Raw genomic sequence first — 19,666 nt, forward strand, 5'->3', positions numbered from 1 at the left:
TGATTTTCATATTTGTGTTATCTACAGCAATTAGGTAAATCAAACTAGTAGCGTGCTGCAGTGTATATGTACGCACATGTGTGACTGTGATTACAATCACGCTTATGGTTACTGTAGTTGAATTAGACGGGATAAACAGGAATTACAGTAAAATAATAACAAACTGAATGGAACTGGAAGATAAGAGCTTGCGCGTATATTTCGTGTAAACCTTTACTTAAACTGTCTTAAATGTTCGCAGCAGACATATTTAAGCGATTAGTAACGTCGCTAAGTATTCTTCAACAAAACGTGTTTCTCTGTTAAGTGGTTCGAACGTGTCTGCAAGGTATATCGAAATTTACGCCAACATTGTACGTAGATTATATTATCTTCTTTCTTAAACGAAATACCGTTTGTTACGATAAAGACCAGATGTTTCAATAACAATATCAGGAACAGAATGAGAATGCGTATTTTTAGCTCCCTCGGAGTTATTCATGATGTTGCTATTACCTTATTTTTAGATTTACGAACATTTGGAAAATTGCTGGAAAAAACATAAACTCTACGTTCCACGCAGTCAGACGTTTAACGGATAAATTATTTTTTAAAGAGAAGAGAATTTTATAAACGAAGGCATTGCCACGAGTCTGTTTCAAAAGCGACTGGATTCTACAACCGATAATTCTAGTTAAGTATACGTCGAGTTAATTGCTATGAAATTATCGACCGTTAAGGGTTAATCGCTACTTTATCTTGAATCCAGTAAACGAGGGGCTGATCGTTGAATCGGTGAACCGTGAACAGTGTCGCGGACGATCGACGTATCAGCGATGAACACGTGCAAACGCCGAGCCAGGCGATGGATATTGACAACGGTGACTGGTTCTCACAGTGAGTTGAAATAAAAATGACCGTGGAGAGCGTGGACGAAGCTCTTAATGGATCTAAAAACCGGTTGGCCGGGAATTGCTCAGCCAGCCATCGAGAAACGATTCATGAACCTCTATGATGTAGTTTGCCGCGCATTCTACGCTACGACGGATGGAAAAATGTGTATGCAACGCGGTGTGTATGTTCGCGTGCCTCTGAATGTTAAACAGACCACGGGATTATGCAGAAGATTTAAGTATGCGCACCTGATCTCTACCGATGTGGACAGGTTACGTGAAAATGTGTACATGGGCGGGTACGATTACGAGGTTTCTGTCGCGGGTTTCGATCGCGTTCGACGACGTTCTTTCAGCATCCCTTTCAGCAAGACGATCGAGTGTTGCGCAGTTACAGTCGTAGAAGTAATTCTATCGCTTCTGCGAATTCCGGCTTGAAACTTGCTTCTAACAGAGGAGCGAATAACGAATGAAGTGTGAAATAGCAATGAAACTAGAAAATGTTGACGCATATTCTACGGTAGTTGGCTGGTTCGATGCTTTGGAAACTGGTGATTAACAAGCAATGAGACGGAATAAAGTAAAGTAAATTAGAGATTACTCGCACAGAGATAATTGTATTCCAATTATACGTACAACACTGGTGAATTAGTTATCTCGCGATTGGATTAAATCGCTTTTGGCAATTAGAAACTAGAATATTTGGGAATTAGAAATGTTGCCTTTGTCGGTGAACGTTCTTTGAAACGGTCCAAAAATCGTTCTAACGTAAGCATCGAACCACGCGCTTTCTAATTCTTTAACCGATTCGATTCTCGTTTTGCATTCTTCGCAGAGTCATCAGTTCGGAACGGATCATCCGGTAATAATACGGATTCGGCTGGAAACGCCGAAAGGAAACTTTCGATTTCGATTTGTACACAATGAACGGATATAGGAGACTTTCGATTTCGACGCCATTATTTCTTTTTCACATCGATCCCGCGGTCAACTTATTAATCGGTGATTACGTTCCTGTAACGTTCCTGTAACTGATAGCCAGCCACGTTTCCAAAAATTGTTCGTTTCGATCTTTGAGAACGCGAAATGAACTCACCGGAGACCCGGAGGAAAGTTGAACGACGTGGCTTGGTTCGAGCGCAACGGTAAATTCGTATTGTCAAGGCAAGTGTTACGGTTTCAGCCTGCAGTCCGGCACGGCATGGCGATTCTAACAGTACTTGATGGCCGAGCAGCGTGGTTCGTGTAGTCGCCCTCGATTGCCAGCCTTTACGCGATGCAACAGGATGCATTCGAGCGATTCGATTCTCGGTCCAACGGAAACGCGGATCGTGCAGTTACGCGCGCGTGAAAGTTATGACGAAACGACCATTTATTTCTCAATCGTGACAGATACGCTCTCGCGGAGCTCCGTAGAAAGCGCTAGATTAAGAAAAATCACCGAGGTTAATGAAATCTTGATATTGCAGGAGAATCGTTTCGGATAGAACGCGTGCGTGCTTAGCTGTGGTTCGATCGCATAGAAATAGTAATCTCAAATCGATAATACAGATAAATTACCTGTGTAGTCCGTGTACGTTTCTGTTCGCTTATATTCTATCGCACTCCACGCGAATTAGATTTCGTACAGCGTGTCGATGATTTTTAGTATCAGAACTATCGACAACTGTAGCGTAAAGCTTAAAATAAAAGATATTAAAATGGCAGGTAATGGGAAAAGTACGTAATGCAAGTACACGTTATGCGTTTACCGGTTAATGAATTGCGCAAATCGACCGATCGATTCAGCTTTGTTACGTATCCTTACCTGTGCATACTCTTAACACGAGCGGCACTCTTCTTCTTCCAGTCATCTCCACCGTTCGTTAGACCTCCTCGCGGAATCTGCAACGAAAATTACAATTCGATTTACACCTACTCGCAAACGACGTTTTACCTTCTGTATTATTTATTCTAGCAATTAGAGGATAGCGTGCTACCCGTTACATACTCATTTTCGATAACGCGTCGAGTAAGAAGCTGAGAAGCGTTTAAAATCCTACATCGAAATTTTACTGAATGTTACTTAATGATAGTAAACGATCCAAGTGGAAACATTATATCGCGAAGAACGATTAAATTCTTCGTTCGCTTCTGCTCAAAATGCCTCGCAGTTTATAGTTTAGTCGATAGCTATCCAATCAATGGTAACGAAGATGAACGCTTTGTGGTTTCTCGTATCGGTAGCTCCGTGGTTTCCGGCAAAAGTGGCGCGATTTCAATCTCGCAGAATGCTTACTGCAACAAATTGAATTCCGAACGTTCTACAGAAATAAAAAGATTCGTGTGAATGACTAGCGAATGCGTGCTCTAGAGGTAACGATCGATAAGAGCGATTCGCGAGATAAAGCGTGAAATAAAATATTCGACAGACCCAAAATCAGCAGCGATGCAAATTTTCCTCACGATTTCCATGAAAATCGTCGGGGGAAAAAAGAGAATAGTCGCAGTGGAATGCAATGTCGGAAGTAAAATTCGAGCGGAACTTTTATCTCGTGTTTCGCATCGATCGTGTCTCGTTCATTGAAGTTCCAAAGCTTCTATGGTCGAACCTTCTCTAATTTGACGTCGGAATTAGAATAACCAGACGTCGTTGTATTCGTTACATAAATCCGATGTCCCTCCGACTATCGATTTATAAATCGTCGTGTCCGTGTCACTGCCACTTATTGTCATTGACCAAATGATTGCCAGACCCTCCTACCGACGGCGCGTGCGGCCGCTCCGAGCTGATCACGCCGTCACTTTCTACTTGCACGCTATCGTTTCTGACGCTCGTACTGCATTTTCGTTTGCAAAGATTCATTTTTAAGCGCTGCACATGGTTAGGCGGTAATCGTAATACAACCGGGCAGCGACTGATTTCACCTAAAAAAATAAGTCGGAAATATGGAATACAATTTTTCAACGACGCTTCGTTTCTGAAAAAGTCCGGCTTGAAAATTTGTCAAGTATACTTCAACTTGGCTAGATGCCGATTACGTGAGAAAAGACGATAATGAAGCATTTTACGAAAAAATGTTACTCTACGTTTTCGATTTATTCTCAAACGTAGTTTAAAACTGGATTGACAAAATCTCAGTATACTTGTCAAATATCCAAAGTCGATTTCCTCGAAAACGAAATCCCTGCCTGATCGTGCTACGATAACCGCCTCGCTTTGCGTGCAAAGAAATCTGCGCTGTTCCTTTGCCTCGGTATCTTTTCTACGAAACAAGATAAGTTAAATGACAGTTATAGTTATAGCTTAGGGACATACCTCAGAGACGAGAATGTTCGTACGACTTCGGCGATCTATTGTCTCTTTGAAGATAAAGCTCGAGCGAAATGTGGGAGGAAAAAGAGAAGGAACGCGGATACGTGTGACCTGGTTCGCGACACGATTCACCTCGCTGGCTTTAATCTATATACAGTTGAAGAACCAGCTGGAATGTTTTATAGAAGCATCTGGCGATCGTGCGACGAGTTTCCGCCCGATTTCGACTTTACATTCCGGCGCATAAACCTTGCTAAAAGAAATTTTAGTTAAAGGCTTATACTTGGCAATGTTAGTGGATTAGAGATTGAACTCGAACAGATCTGAGAGTATTTCGTGGTAGCTCGAACGGAGGTAAAGTTTCGAAGCGACGCTGATTAGGCAGGAAATGCGGAATCATGCGGAGAAACGTCGTGAAAATTGTCCGCTTCCTACGTTTGATTTTATTTATTCGCCGTATGTTTCGAAGGCAGCAAGACCGTTCGCGTCATAAGCCTTGACTTTCTTTTTCTTCCTAGTTCGTTCTAGCACTTGACACTAGGTACTCGTCTCAACACCGGAGCTTGTTTTAATTCTGAACGCGGACATTTTGACTTTCCTTCGTTTTTTCCCCTCATTATTTTCCTACTTTTAGTCCTAAGACTTTTATGCTCGATGACTTTCTCGTATTTTCGTTGGGATGCAGTATACGCTGCTCTGTTTACTGTAAATATTAAGCAAAATTTTTCGATCACAAGCGAACGATATATGCGATAAAACTACGTAAACGTAAATTTCCAGCTTCATTTTTGTAACGTCGTATGAAAAACGCCTGCCTGAAGTACGGTTAATTGACATTACAAGACACATGCATACTACCGTACGTGAATGAAGCGGCACACACGTGGACGTGTACTATACACGAACAATCCAGTTTCTTTGCCCTCGCCGACCCGTATCTGTCCTCCCACGCACGAGATTGTTACTAATTAAGAATTCGTGAATTCAGCCATGCCACGACGACCGACAATAAGGACACTGTGAATTTAAAAGAAAAAATGATGTCAGTCCAAAAAGCTAATTACATTCGATGGTCGTCAGCTACTTAAGGCTATGGACGATTTTATCGCAAATAAATATCCCATCAAATACGACTACGCATACACATATGCAATTGCAAAATGTCGTTTCTTGAAATATAGGTATAGTACTTTAATCTCGATATTTTACACCTATAGTTTGCACCTGACACGACATTCCGCTGAATTGTGATAGATAAGGTTGGCTATCGAGATCATAGGGTTTATTACACGGACGCCAAACTAGGCTATTTTCTAGGAAAACGTTAATCGATACTTTACAGAAGACTGTTCGAGCCAGATGTCAGGGCCTAGAAACGGCTTTATGGTCGCAGAGTGTCAGCATTTCTGGGTACTATACGAACGACTGGGCTGGTCTTGGCGTTTGAACCCTCGGTAACGATGCACGTGTCATAAACCCTTGAAACCGCGCACCAGTTCGCAAATACTAAAGTCGTTTCTCCTTCGACCTAGTCACTCCATTCATTTGTGCTACCATCTTACTAAATTTTCAGTCGTTCCGTAAGAACCTAGTCAAACGCGAATCGTTCATTTCTGGTAGATTTGTTGTTTAGCGTGGATAGCGATTGGTTGGTAATAGAAAATTTAGCAAATAGTATCGGCCCGTCGAGTTCGGACATGGAAGAAACGACGTTTCATACGCAGATCTTTCCTCGAGACGAACAACGATCGTCTAAAATATGAATTATTTTCAAACTAAACGATTTTGAACATTTCCTGGGGCAATGAATGATTCTCGATGCAAATATTTAAACAGCGAGTACACGATGGAATGCAATTAAGAGTCGGTTAATTATAGAGTACATTTACAGACAGTGAACGCAATGGGAGCACGTGTATACGTCGATACGGTGTATGTGTTGAAAGCTTTCGCACCGTCGTTCGTATCGTTTATACTTGATGACACGATACTAAATGGAATGTGAACCATTCGACGTTTCGTCATTCCACATTTGTCACGCTCTTCTTTTTCTTTTCCCTTTTCCTTATTTCGTTGGATTCTGCGTTTCTTTTGTCGCTCTGTGGGGACAATCGAGTTTTACCAAGTGTCAGGAATGCTACGAATTCCTGATATTTGAACGTTTTCACTGAGAGGTTCTTATAAGATTTAACTTCGTAAGATTTCCATCTTTTCAATGTGTCTAGATACATAGCGTTAATTCTTGGATCCTTTCGTTTCCAAAATTACAGCAAAATAAAAGTTGCTGGTGTTTTCTACCATATTTTGTAGCAGGGAATGATTCATACGCACACAAGCTACATCCTCAATGTACCTCGTAGGAATCATTTAGACGGTCGTTCAAAGGAGGTCGACCTCGAGATATGTCAATTAAATTAATACAAGTTAGACCGGCCGGGGAACGAGCTCTCATTTCGTGCGACGTTCTCTCGTACGAAGAATTTTATTTGCCTTCTTGATCTGACAAACAAGATCACTTTTCATTTGGACACATTTCTTCATTACGCTACGCGACGTATATTTCACAATTTGTGACCCGTGTATCTCGGCGCTCGTTCCACTCTTAAATTGGTTGATTATGCTACGCCTAAGTAACGCAGACGCCAAATTTATTTGTTATTTTATGCTCATCTCATTTCATTTCATTCGAAGAACATACGAAAGCCAGGCCCGAGTAATTTATGATACGGTTATAAAACGAAATGAAAGCAGCAGGACTGCTAATAAAGCACGATTATCTTTTATTCCTTTTCTTTCGATGCATTGAAAATACTCGCTACCTGCTACGGTATATCTTTTTATCGTTTTCGTTTGAAATTCAAACTCTCGTTACGTTATTACGTTATTATATTATATCTTCATAATTAAATTTTTATTATACATTGGTTGCACACTTGCTACGTTAACAGATAAAATCTTCTCGCTATATGGAACACTTCATTATGTAAATTAAAAACGCTCTTCGTATTTTATGTCTCAGCAAGTATCCTCTGATTCGGTATCTTTTAATTTTCCTCTTAACGGTGTTTTCCTTCGTAGATGGATGTTACAAGCCCTTCGAGAATAGTTATTAATAAAGATATATCGATAAGCATCATCGTTAATGAAAATATTGCTCGCATTATGGAAATGTAGAAACAAAAGCTAGAGAGAAAATAATGTTCTCGTATCGTCTCTTATTTTAGTCGAACGACTGCGTTTTTCGTGGAAGTTTAGAAAGTGCATTTGTTTGTAACACGACTCATATTTTTGACGAAGATATAGCATTCGGTGTTTCTGGCCAACTTTTTTCATTTCGGCCAGCTGTAGTTGCACAACAGTCGTCGTTGTATCGGATAACTGTTCAATCGGCGTGCTTGTGAGAACTCTCGACTTAGAAGCAGCGCATTAAAAGCTGCCTTTTCCGCCTCCACCCTTTCACTTTCGCGCTCTTTGTCCTCGCCGATTGGATTGCTCTTCTCACGATGATAGAAAAAACCATTGCATTCTGAGCGTGCCATTCGCTGCCGGAGAATTGGGCCATAGTGCCATTTATTTCGCAGCATCTTTACGAGAAACGCGAGCCTAGTTTCGTGTGTCTCTTGCTCTCGAATTTTAAATCTAACGAAACTTATTTCTCTTATTTTACAACTCGTTTTATTTACGAGGAAGCTTGGTAATTATATACGAAACGTCATATCTGTTATTAATAAATTCTATATGTTATTTATTCTGGAATACCAGTGACCGTATTGAATTAAGATACAGCGACGTTGAAAATGTTTTGCAAGGAATTGCAATGTCTGTTTAACATTCATTTTTCTCTTTCAATTATTTTTCCCAATTTGTTCGCAGCCATTCGTTTTCCATTTATACAAAACGTTTCTATTTATATCCGTGAAACTGCAACGCAGCAGATACGAAGCAAGTGGTTCGCGTGATTAAAAGAGAGAAATATATCGGTTTTCAATTAGCTCGAAAAATATTGTTCGTAATACGCACAGCGTGTCTGTTTTTCTTCATTCTGCATCGAACGGGATATCCACGCGGCGAATAGAATTTTTCCACGGTCGGACTGAATTTCATCGCCAGATCACAAAATTCAGCAGCTCGAACCGATAAATTAACCGAATGCATTTTGAGTAGACATCGAATAATAAACAAATGGAGAATTTCCGATCGATATGAATTCGACTCTGACGAGTGTATCGTGTCGCATCACGCAGAAATGGAATTCGATGGAACTGAAACAGGGCGCCGTTCCCTCGAATGAATTCGACGATGATAATTAAATCGCGATGTGATCAAGGGGGCTTATTAACCGAGATACTGATCACGATCCACAGAAATTAATAGCGAACGAACAAAAGAATTCTCTACGCGAAACGTATGGTCTATCGAAGGAAATAAGGAATAGCATGCACGAACCATATGAATATATCAACAACAATATTATTATCATTATTAGGTATACTTCGTCTAACGATCAGGTCGCGGTATAATTGTTGCACACGGGTATAAAAATCAGTATAGTTATTCGAAACAACGAATCACAACGTGTACAACGAGGTCTCGTGAAACGCGTGTCACCGTGGTCGCATCTCGTCCCTCTTTTATCTCTACTTAATTATACGCCTCTCTTACTGTCGCGATACAAGATAATACTGTAACGTTGAGCCACTATTTTCTAATCATTCTTCCACGAGAATTTATCGAATAAGCAAATTTCAGCTGCCATGTTTTACAAATAATGGTGTTCGTTGTTCGAAACGCGCAGAAGAAACTCATAATGGTCTGCGTGTGAAACTTTGATAGCGCGATTAAATAATTTTTATGAAATCCAATCAATTCAAAATGAATCTTATAGTTTTACTTTTAATTCCGAATATTTCCATAAACAAAGCAATCTAGGTACAAGATAATGTTAATTAATTTCAGTTACACGTTTCAAGAATATCGCAACGCTTGGCGAATCTGAAACGGTGTACGATAACATAGAAGGCAATTAAATAACAAACGACGGACGATGACCACGCTAGCACGAATAAGGATGAACAACAGTTACGAGTTCGTTCTCTACAGGTTTACGAGAAAGAAGTGCACGGTAGAACGGAGTGCAATTCAATTCGTTACAAAGCGACGCGAGCTTTATTTGCCGTGAAACGTTTCCAATTTGTCGCTGATAAATTTGTTTTTTAGTACTTATGGTAAAGTGCGTGGCCATTTTATCGCGCTTTATTCTCCCTGCGGAACACGTTCCCGCGTTTTCACTTAATTAAATTTATCCATCGCTGCCGCCTTAAAAAAAAGGAAAATAACGTGCCAATTGCATTTTCGTTGCCTCGACAAACCATACGAACGCGTCAGAGATATCTGTTTTATTCGCCGTTCTATTTCATATCATCGATTCGATGTGCGGAAATTTCGGAACGCGGAGCCAGACGATCGCCAAGACCATTGTAAAAAAAATTGTTATAAAATCAGAACGAAATTAGTAGCTCGCGTGATTCTAGCACCAGCCAGCGAATTAATGGCCGTGATGCTATTTTTTTGATCCGTACTTTTCCGCAGAAAGTTTCTCGTTCTAATAAACCGGTTTACTTCGATCTCCTTTGAATATGCAGAACTCTCTCCGATACACTCTGTTCATTCAGTTTTAATAGACAATAAACTTAGTCATAGACTATAGGAAGCAAGAGAGAAACAAATTCGAATATTCTCAGCCATTTCAGCTCTTTTCAAACCCGTGACGAATCCCTTGAAAAGCCTGAACCACGGTTTCAACGTAACACGTACAACACGTATTTCTTTCATTCCGTGTATCGACAGGTATGGAATAGCCTGAAACGATCGCATTTTGTCACGGATATTCCGAGGCGAGAGAAACGCGGTACTCTCTCTCTCTGAAATGCATCCATGATGCACGAGGCAAAGCACATTCATAGCCAAGATGGCGTGTCGATATGTACGACACGTCGATCGATGGTTTCTCGTCGAAAACATTGTATACCTTACATTTTTCCTTATCTCATTCAACTTTTACACGCCTGTATCGCTAATCTTTTTCCCTTCGACTCGAGTTTCGCCATTCTTTCCGTTCTGTTTACGATCTTCCTTCTTCGCTCTCTGCACCTTCGTTTTTATCTTTCCCCGTTCTATTTATTTCGCTGTTTTTCATTATTTTCTCGCGATTTTTATGATTCCACTTTCTTGTCGAATTCTACTTTCTTGCCGGTGTCGATATCGCTCGCAGTATCCACTTCGCATGATAATTACTTTACACGCGTTTCTCCTCCTTCTTTTTCTACTTTTTCTTGGCAAATCTCATTCACGGTTAGACGTATTTCGTTATATTTTTAATTCAATGTATTCAAGTTTCGTTGTATAACATCTTCGCGACATCTTTTTTTTACGTGTATTATTATTCGTCTCGTTTTTCAATGTTTTTCACAAGTACTCGCGTCGTTTAATTATTCATTCGCGTCTGTTGCTTCAGCTTCCTGTATGACCGCTCACTCATCTTTGTAAGCAACTTTTATATCTTCCAAAAGTTCAGCTTTTTCAAAGAAACGCGGCCCTCCTTTGCCTTTTGCGCGGTAAATATTTTCTGTCCCATTCTATCCACCTTTAGCCCTATCTTTTGTTCCCCTCCGTTCCTTCTTTTCCACCTTCCAGCTTCATGCCCTGTTTCTTTTTTATCGTTTATTGTAACAGTGTTTCATGTACGTACGAATCATTAATATTTATGTCTCCGATATTTAAACTCTTCTTTCTCCCGTTTTCTTTGTTACGTGATCGACGAGATACGATAGCTACACTATAGACATTAGTCATGCAGACTTGTGCAGGTATTTTCCAACCATTGTAACGCAGGTCGCCCCTTTTCTAGCGCGATAAATCGTCTACGAAGCAGACGCGTCGCTCGAAAATGCACGAAATCTCGGGAATCCGACTCTCGACCATTTTTTGGCGTCCAAATGTCGCGCCTAGCTTACGTTTCCGATGCCGACGTCACTGGGAAGGCGATTCTAGAGGTCTAGATTTGGTCAGGCACGCGATAACGTATGCAAAATGTCCTGGAGACGGCCGGCATCTTCGTCGGTTTCTCTTTTCCACATTTCCATGAATCCGAGTACGAGGGAGGAAAATTTGCTTCGAAAGGAACGCGCTCTCGAATCTATACGCTCCAGCGTAAATCTAATTGCGATCCGAGTCTGACTCTAAGTCGAACTTTAAACCTAACTATGTAAAATCTAAAGTTAGTTACGTGAGTAGCTAATAAGCACCTTTAGGAATAAACTTTAGCTCCGGCACGGACACTCGGACCGACCTTTTAAACTTTCTTCTTCAACGCTGTCGTTTCTTGTCGAAGTTACTATATTCCAGGATAAATTGCTCGAATGGATCGCGCCGAAATAAGAGACAATTTTACTACGGTACGTAACACTCCGATTACGTTTACACGACGTTCTTTAGATAATAAATCGATTTTATTATAATTTCATGATACAATTTCATTTTCTATTTTAAATCAGAGATAGTCGACGAACGTCGATATGCAATAGACGTATGCATATTTAATTTTCCAGGTAGCTTTGTCTAGCCAACGACTGAAATTCTCGGTATACATAGTTGGAAGGGTTGGTTTGTGAAGTGACCCGTAACGTCACAGCTCGGTGAATGTGAAATTCTTAGCCGCGGAGTCACGGTGTGCTAAGGGCGTGGTATCACATTCTCCCCGAATCTCTAAAATTTCACTTCCATTCTTCTGCCTTCACTTTCGCTATCTTCTCTTCTCACCACGATTCTCCCTTCCCCGTTGTTACTCCTCCACTTCCTCATGTTCCTCGTTATTCCACTCTACTTCCTCCTTCTTCTTCGTACTCTCCTTCTTCGTTTTCTTCTCTTTCGAGTTGCAGCTTGCTCTGTTCGTCCTGTCGTGCTCCGTCATCTTCCTACTCTCTCTCTCTGTGTCTGTCTCTCTCTTATATTTGCTTGCACGCGGTATAGAGTCGCGTTACTCGACTTCCTCAATTTGCATGCTAATAGAGGCGCAGGCGAATCGCGGATAATTAAAGGCCCATTGTTGCATGTCGCGGAGCAAGCTCGCGCAACCGTGTAAATTTTCCTGCATTCCGTCAGCACACTTTCGCCCTAATCCCTCGCCATCGCCAAACCATCCGACGTTCGTAGATATTCCATGATTCTTTCGATCGACGTCGAATCACTCGCGCGCGTCTCATTAACGATTTGATTGTTAATAACAATACGAAATACGTGGGAGAAGACGACCGATGTATCTTTCGTATATCGCGTAGCTGGCTCGGTCAAATACAACGTGCGTGTTACATAAAAAAATCAGCTTGTAGAAATCGGCATCGTTGTATCACGCTATGCCTACTGAAGCTACCTGCAATGCTGATAAAACGTCGAGATAAAATTCTTAATGGCCATGGCTTTAACACTCCGGAAGCCTGGAGCAGCAGTACGTACTTGCACGGACCCAGGACGTAAAAACCAACGACTCTTTATCCTCTATAAAATGGAAAAATGTGGAGAAAAAGGGAAGAAATTTTACTGTTTGCTCCGACGAAGTTATCTCGTTGTGTCCAATACCGCGTATCCAGTTACGTAAAACACTACATGCACAGCTTGCTAATACGAACTTTTCCTCCCTAGCACATAAAGAGTAAAAAGGAAGAAAACTTTCTTTCTTTTCTCTCATCCAGCCGAGTTATTTTCCCTCCTTCCTATGTACCCAGTCCGTGTCATAAAAGCATTGATCGTCGGTTAGTTTATTCTTTTACAACTTTTTACAACTTTGTCGCGGTAATAGCCGAGTACTCGAACGAGACGATAAAAAATATCGGAGATCGTAAATTCGGAAGGCACCTTGCGCTACCTTAGCCTAGTCGCTAAAGGTGCCTGATGGAAGATCAACGGCTCGTGACCACCTGTTCCACAATGGTGTTCCATTGCTGTGTTCGTGGCAGGCCAGAAGTCGCAGTTGTTGGCTGGTATGGTGTTTCGCCGGATACGGGATGCGGCTACATGCTCCACTAACTTTTCCGACGTCTTTTACCATCGCGGCCTTTTCAAATACCGATACTGACCCAAGGGCTACTTACACGGAGATAAAAACCATAAGCGTTGTTTTGGATATTCCCATGACTTACCGTGGTATACGATTATTGTAACATGGCGTTACATTTTATGGCCATATAGATAATTCGATTTCGTCGTATAATTTCGTTAAGGATCTTTGTACGTCTTCCCAGTTTCCTTTAACTTTTTCTAACAGTGTATATATATCGTATAAACGAAGGATACGGCGATGATAGTTTTTTAACCGAATAAATATAATCGCGTTATCAACGTGATTCACGTGTCGGAGTTCGTAACAAAAGTTGAATAAACCGATCTTGCGCGAGTAAAACCTTGATTCGATATTAATTATAACAGACCGGATGAAAGCGGTAATGGAATCTTTATGAAAATTTAATTAATTGATTTTGTGCGAGATGGGTATTAAATTCGATGAATATTAATTAGATAGCTAGTCAACTGGAAAGCGTTACGTGCTAATCGAAAGCAATTAAAGAGAAGAAGAATAGATCGACGTTAATTATTTTGAAAAATAATAATACCGATAGATCGACATTGGAATATTTGATCGGTCGTGTAAATCCGACAGAGATGGATCGCTAAGAGAAGCGAGCCTACGTATATCGTTTCGAAAATATCTGCTAGACGCGCGATGTGTCGACGTTACTCTGTTACAATGAACGCGAACAAGCGTTTTATCAAGCTTTGCTGAAAGTTGCTGTTTTAATATCTGCTAAGCTAACAAAAATTCTTTTTACGTAATTTATAAGAAACAGACTAAATTTCCTTATTGTAAATATTAGCTATTCCCATAAGGACTCTAATAACACATAATTATGCCATATATTAAAATATAGCGGTATATAATTACGTTATATAACCTGCTGAAAGATGAATTTCTACCAGTTGTTATCCCAGCCGTCTTCCAGATCTGTTCGCTTCCGCACTATCGGTAGCAGCTACCATTTTTCTCATACGAAAGTCCGCTTTCTCGAGATAATGATATTCGAAGAGGAAAAGGCAATCCTGCCGCGACACAATTCTAGCCGAACGCCGACAAAAAGGGTTGCTCGAGCCTCGAGACGCGATCCAATTACGACGCGAAACAATAGGCTAAGAAATTGGTCTGAAATTTTGATGCGTTCCTGTACCCTTCTCGTCCTGTGAGACAGACCGGAAGAATCGACAAAGGCTACCGTTTAAAAATTGCAAGAGCTGCGGGTCTACTGGCTGGCACAATACGTTATTGTGAAGGGCGATCCGCGAAGAAGCCGAACAGCGGTAAAGTTCAGGGAAACCATAGCTACTGGGCCAGCGAAACGAAGGCAATCGAGTGCACAGCCCTACCAGCTCCGACTTCCGACTTCCACTTCCTATGTAAATTATCGTGAGAGCGCTTCTAAAGGCCCTCGCTTTCAACGGAATCTCTGAGCTCGAGATCGCCTTACTTTGATTCCGTTTTCAGGTTTACAATTCGCCGTACACGTGAATTTTCGTCCGGTGTATAGATCGAACGATTTTGGCAAAGTTCAGGTCTACGATCGAACTGCAAATAGCATGCAAATGCAGTGGGTGTGGAAAATATTTGTACGGTCTTTAGGACGGAATAAATTCTCTTTTTTAATTCGGCCGAAAGACGCGAATGATTTTGAGAAATTAGGAAGATTAGTTTACTATGTGATGCGGGTGAAAAGAATTTTGGAAAAGTTGCGGGTGATCGAAATCGCGAAGAAAAAAGCAATTAAATCATCGTCGTAAGTACATTAACGATGAAAACGAAAATGAATCAGCTTGAAAAAATCAAGGACGATGAATGGGAAATCCGTAACGTGAAAAAAATGCTTGTTCGTCTATGATTGTACAATTAGGGAATAAAAGATTTGATCGATCGCAGCTTAAGTCGCGTGTAATCGATTGTCCTTGTTACTACAAGAGCAGGCTTCACAATGCTTCGAAATAAAAGCCGAACTAGGCGACCGACAAAAATAGTTGATTAATGGATTCTTGTTACATGGATTCGTTGTGATGTAATTGGTCGCGTCATCGCGATGGAAAACCGACTATACACATCATTTGGGCATGGATTTTCTTCCTCGCGCATCTATTATGTAACTTGTTATAATAACGTGTACTCGCGATGTAAGAGAAAGCGTTTATTATAATTTGATTAAATCGAATTGTCTTAATACGATTAGTGCGGCTTTATCGACCATACATCGACTCTCTATGGCAGCTCAAATGTTAAAGCTTCTTTGCTCACACTCGTCTAAAATTAACTGAAATACGTCGCGTTAAAGAGTAAGACAGAATCGTAAGATTGCAAAAGAATTTATCGATTGCGGGACATAAAGGAACGTTTGAAGAATTTTAGAAATTTTGTACAATCTGTAATAAAATTCTTAAATAAAATTCTTTTAAGTACCGGAATTTAAATAACTAATTTTTGAAGTTTGAATATATACAATTACCTATTATAATATTATAAATGTGATTCAAGTATCACAGTATCGTCGATAAAATTGTTTTCATTTATTGAGAATTCCCCCAGAGATTGAAACTTGCATCTACAGATTTATCGTTAATGTAGCCTATAAATTACTCTAACTCGTCAGTGAATGGATGTGTGTTAGCAGTGCGTGTAATTATTATATTGAAATGTACACTCATCTACTACTAAGTAGTAACTATACATCAATGAAAGATTAAAACCCGATACGAAAGCTTATCCATCTAACATTCCTATATAATACTTGTACGTTCCATCTTCCTTTTCGCAGAATTATTATATAAAATTAAATCTTCTTTACGGAAAATATCACCGGACAGATGAAAGCTTGCTGGTTTAATCTTTTTATCTAAAAGGTTAATAAGAACAAACATCGTTAACATCATATGGATTTAAGGGAGCTTCCAATATTTGCAGAAAAACGTCAATGAAGAAATCACTCAAACCTCCTTTTTCACGAGATGACGTAGATATTTCGTGGAAAAAGGATATTTCACCTCCCTTATTCCGGTCTGGAACGCGAAGGGGAAGTTCTCCTCGACAAGTTCTCTTTTCGAACGCGTGTAATTGACGCTGTTTCATGGAAGAAGTTCGAAAAGTGGCTGGAAAAGCAACGATCGTTCGACCAAAGGAATACCCATCGATTTTCCATTATGTTTGCTCCTTTCACTGGAAACACGTTCTCCGATGGTGGAAAACTACGCGCTATTTTCTCGATAGTTTGGCCCGGCGATCCTGCAGTTAGTTACATCACCGAAGAACCGATGTAGCGGCGGCTTTATTCGCTGAAACGTCCAATTTGATCTCTTTCTATTTACCCATCAGTGGGCTCTTCCAATTGCACGAAAAATTCCATACTTTTTCTCTATCGATTCTCGGTATCAATTGCAATCAAAGGTATCGACCGAAACGGCAAGAACTGGTTAGGGTTATCGATGTATTAAACGATTGGTCCATTTGACTTGGTGAATGCAGCCATTTAATGCTCGAGCATTTGCCCTTTTTTGCTTGGAAAGTGGACCGGTCTTTCGAAAAAAAGGCTTTGATGGAGAGCACTTATTAAATTATATTTGAAATTGTTTTAATTCTTTCCAATTAAAATTAAAAATCTTTTTTTTTTGGAAGGAATAATTTCTAAAAGCGAACGAAAAAAAGTTGTTCGATAGGAACATGTAGATGCTGCGATGAACGGAGAAGGCAATAGATATTGGGAAGAGAGTAACAAAAAGATATGTAAAATTTGTGAAGAAAATGAAGAAACATGGCACATTTGACGAAAGAATGCAAAGTAACGGGAAGACTAGGTAAAGACGAAGAAGTAATATGAGGAAGAGTAGATGGATCAAACTGGACGTTAAAAACAAAGATAATGAGGGGAAGGAGAAAATAAACGAACAAAAGAATAGAATAATAAGAAGAAATATCCCGCGAAGGAAATCATTATCTTAAATAATAAAAAACAAAAAGCTGTAATTATAAATTGTAATTATACGTTCGATTTCAGATAATATCCAATAATTTACGGGGCAAAGTGTAATTAACTGTTTAATTTATGTGCTTTGGTAGATTCGCGTGTGAGCAAATAACGATACCGGGCGATCATTATACGAAATTCAATTCCCCGTGTTTAAAACGCGCCACAGCAATTAACCATTAAACATGTTATCACGAAACGGCAAAAGCAAATTAATTATTAAAAATGCAGAAAGATGACACGCGTCAAGCTCTTAATTAAATGAAGCGGCATTTTCCCAGATACTCGATGCCCTACATTTAGCGAGGACATCGACTTCCATCAAATTCTCATCAAACTGATCAAATTTTCCTCAGAAGCATCGAAGCTTCCCTACTGCATGATAATAATAACAACAATATTAATAAATCGACTTTATCGTGCGCAAAGAGAATCGTTGACAAACGAGCAGGTGAAATTAAAACGAAATAGGGCGCGAGGACGAAATTCGCTTCTAAAACCTGCCCTAAATACATTGCTTGACATTTTCATTGGCCGATAGCTTTTGTTACGATATTTATGTTACGATATATTTTGTTAATATTTTGTTACGATATATATATATATATGTACAATGTAGTAAGATAATAAATAACGAAGAACGAATATGGCAAGATGTCGTCGTTGATAATCCCTGTATACATTTTTATCCGCCTAACAACGCAGACTTTGGACTTACAGAAGCTACAGAAGCTTAAGAAGAAAAATAAATTTCGTATACGTATATTCGTGTATTCACGTATATTACTATCACATATATTGCCCAGGATTATTACGATATTATAAAACAACGTCTAAGAAACAGTACACTTCTTCGTACGAAATGAAATCCGAACATTTTATTTCAGCAGAGTCTTTAGAAAGTGCGGTTGCAAAAAGAAGAAAGGTACTAACGCAGGGCATGTAAACTGGCTGAGTATATGCTGCATGAGATTATGTAGAAATGCTCCATATACAATTTCGTATAAAACGTCGACGGAGGAGAGGGAATATAAAATTCTATATTTATCGTCAACCGGTCGAGCGAGACGAAAAATTTGTTCCCAATATTTGAAAACATCGCGTTAACTTTTTTCTATACGAATTTTAGATCAATTACAGGCGAAAAATATAAGTAGACACCCACGTCAGGATGTTTCAATCGATGGAAACGCAAACGTTTCAACAAACGGTCCATTTTTCACTCGCTTTCAGATGCCCCGAATATTTGCATCAATTAAGACGGCTATCGTGATCACGTTGATAAAATTTGAAGCCAATCTGTGAATGTATATCGGATCAGAATCGACGTTGCCGCGAACAAATCCGTGCTCATCTTCGAATTGTCCCGTTATTTAAAGCTAAGCAGTGCGTTGTTGTGAGTGTTGCGCTGGTGGCTCCAGTTCGAAATCGTTTCGAGCCATTATTCCATGAAGAGCGTTGCATCAGAGAAACATGCGTGGCTATGAATACGAATATCTGCCGCGGGTGCAACTGTCACTGTCCAATTATCCAATGACGAACCACGGCCTTGTCGCGCCTTTTCGAACAATGACGCCTATTACGCTGTTTTAGTTTGTTTGTCGTCGAACGACGACGTTTCGTTTTGCCCCGCCCGTTTGCTCACTCCCTGTCAAAGTCGCCAACGATCGAAAACCGCGAGTCCCTGGTACGAAAATTCGCAAGAAATTCACATTGGACTAATACCTGTAAACGATGTAAGCGATAGGAGCAAAGATTTCCAATTGAACCAAAAGACGTACTTTTGTTAAGAGACGACTTACTCGGGACTTGCCACTTTCATAAATTCAGAAGGGGAATAAAATACAGATTGATCTATCTCATCTGCTAGATACTATAACGAATTATATATCCCAGTTTCGACAATTTTGTACTTACAAACTTCTCGCGGCATAAAATTCCGCAGTCTGTTCATCGACTTACTATAAAACGCGAACCGTGCCATCTGCTATACCTTGGAAACCAACTTCTCTTACGTTTCGATCGATCCCAACGTTCCCAACGTACGAAAATCATTCACGGCCGTTTTGCTAAGGCTTCTTCCCTCGCGATTCGTAATCTCGTCACTTTCGCTCCTTCTTGAACGCACGTACACTCGCAAACGTTACGTTATACCGTTCGAGGGACCGGGAACGCATTGTGTCAGAAGAAGCCTGTGAGATTACGTCGCGCGGGGCCAATTGCAAAACGGCGCGATCCGCTCGCCGAGAATTATTCATACGGTGGTCGTGTGGTTATTGTTGTCTGGGAGCGGGCCAGGTAACGAGGCGCGAGTCCGTGGAAATCGTTCCGCGAATATTTCCACGGCTACCAGAATCGTCTGATTAATCGCAACGCGTAATCGTCCCGCAGATTTG

At 40.3% G+C, this 19,666-nt stretch overlaps 1 protein-coding gene across 4 annotated transcripts in view; it reads right to left on the bottom strand.

Moving 5' to 3' along the window:
* LOC117233602 overlaps positions 1-19,666 on the bottom strand; it is a 50,766-nt gene that overhangs the window by 15,063 nt on the left and 16,037 nt on the right. For 3 of the 4 annotated variants that reach the window (XM_033494071.1, XM_033494068.1, XM_033494069.1), the window contains one exon: positions 2,680-2,756. In XM_033494071.1, coding sequence (XP_033349962.1) covers positions 2,680-2,725 — 46 coding nt within the window. In that variant the 5' untranslated portion in view covers positions 2,726-2,756. Of the gene's footprint in view, positions 1-2,679; positions 2,757-18,497; positions 18,605-19,666 lie in introns of those variants that run through there. The other variant, XM_033494070.1, reaches the window with a different exon arrangement.

This window comes from Bombus vosnesenskii, unplaced genomic scaffold (assembly GCF_011952255.1).
Source record: "Bombus vosnesenskii isolate JDL3184/JDL3185 unplaced genomic scaffold, Bvos_JDL3184-5_v1.1 scf7180000013297, whole genome shotgun sequence".
NCBI lineage: Eukaryota > Metazoa > Arthropoda > Insecta > Hymenoptera > Apidae > Bombus > Bombus vosnesenskii.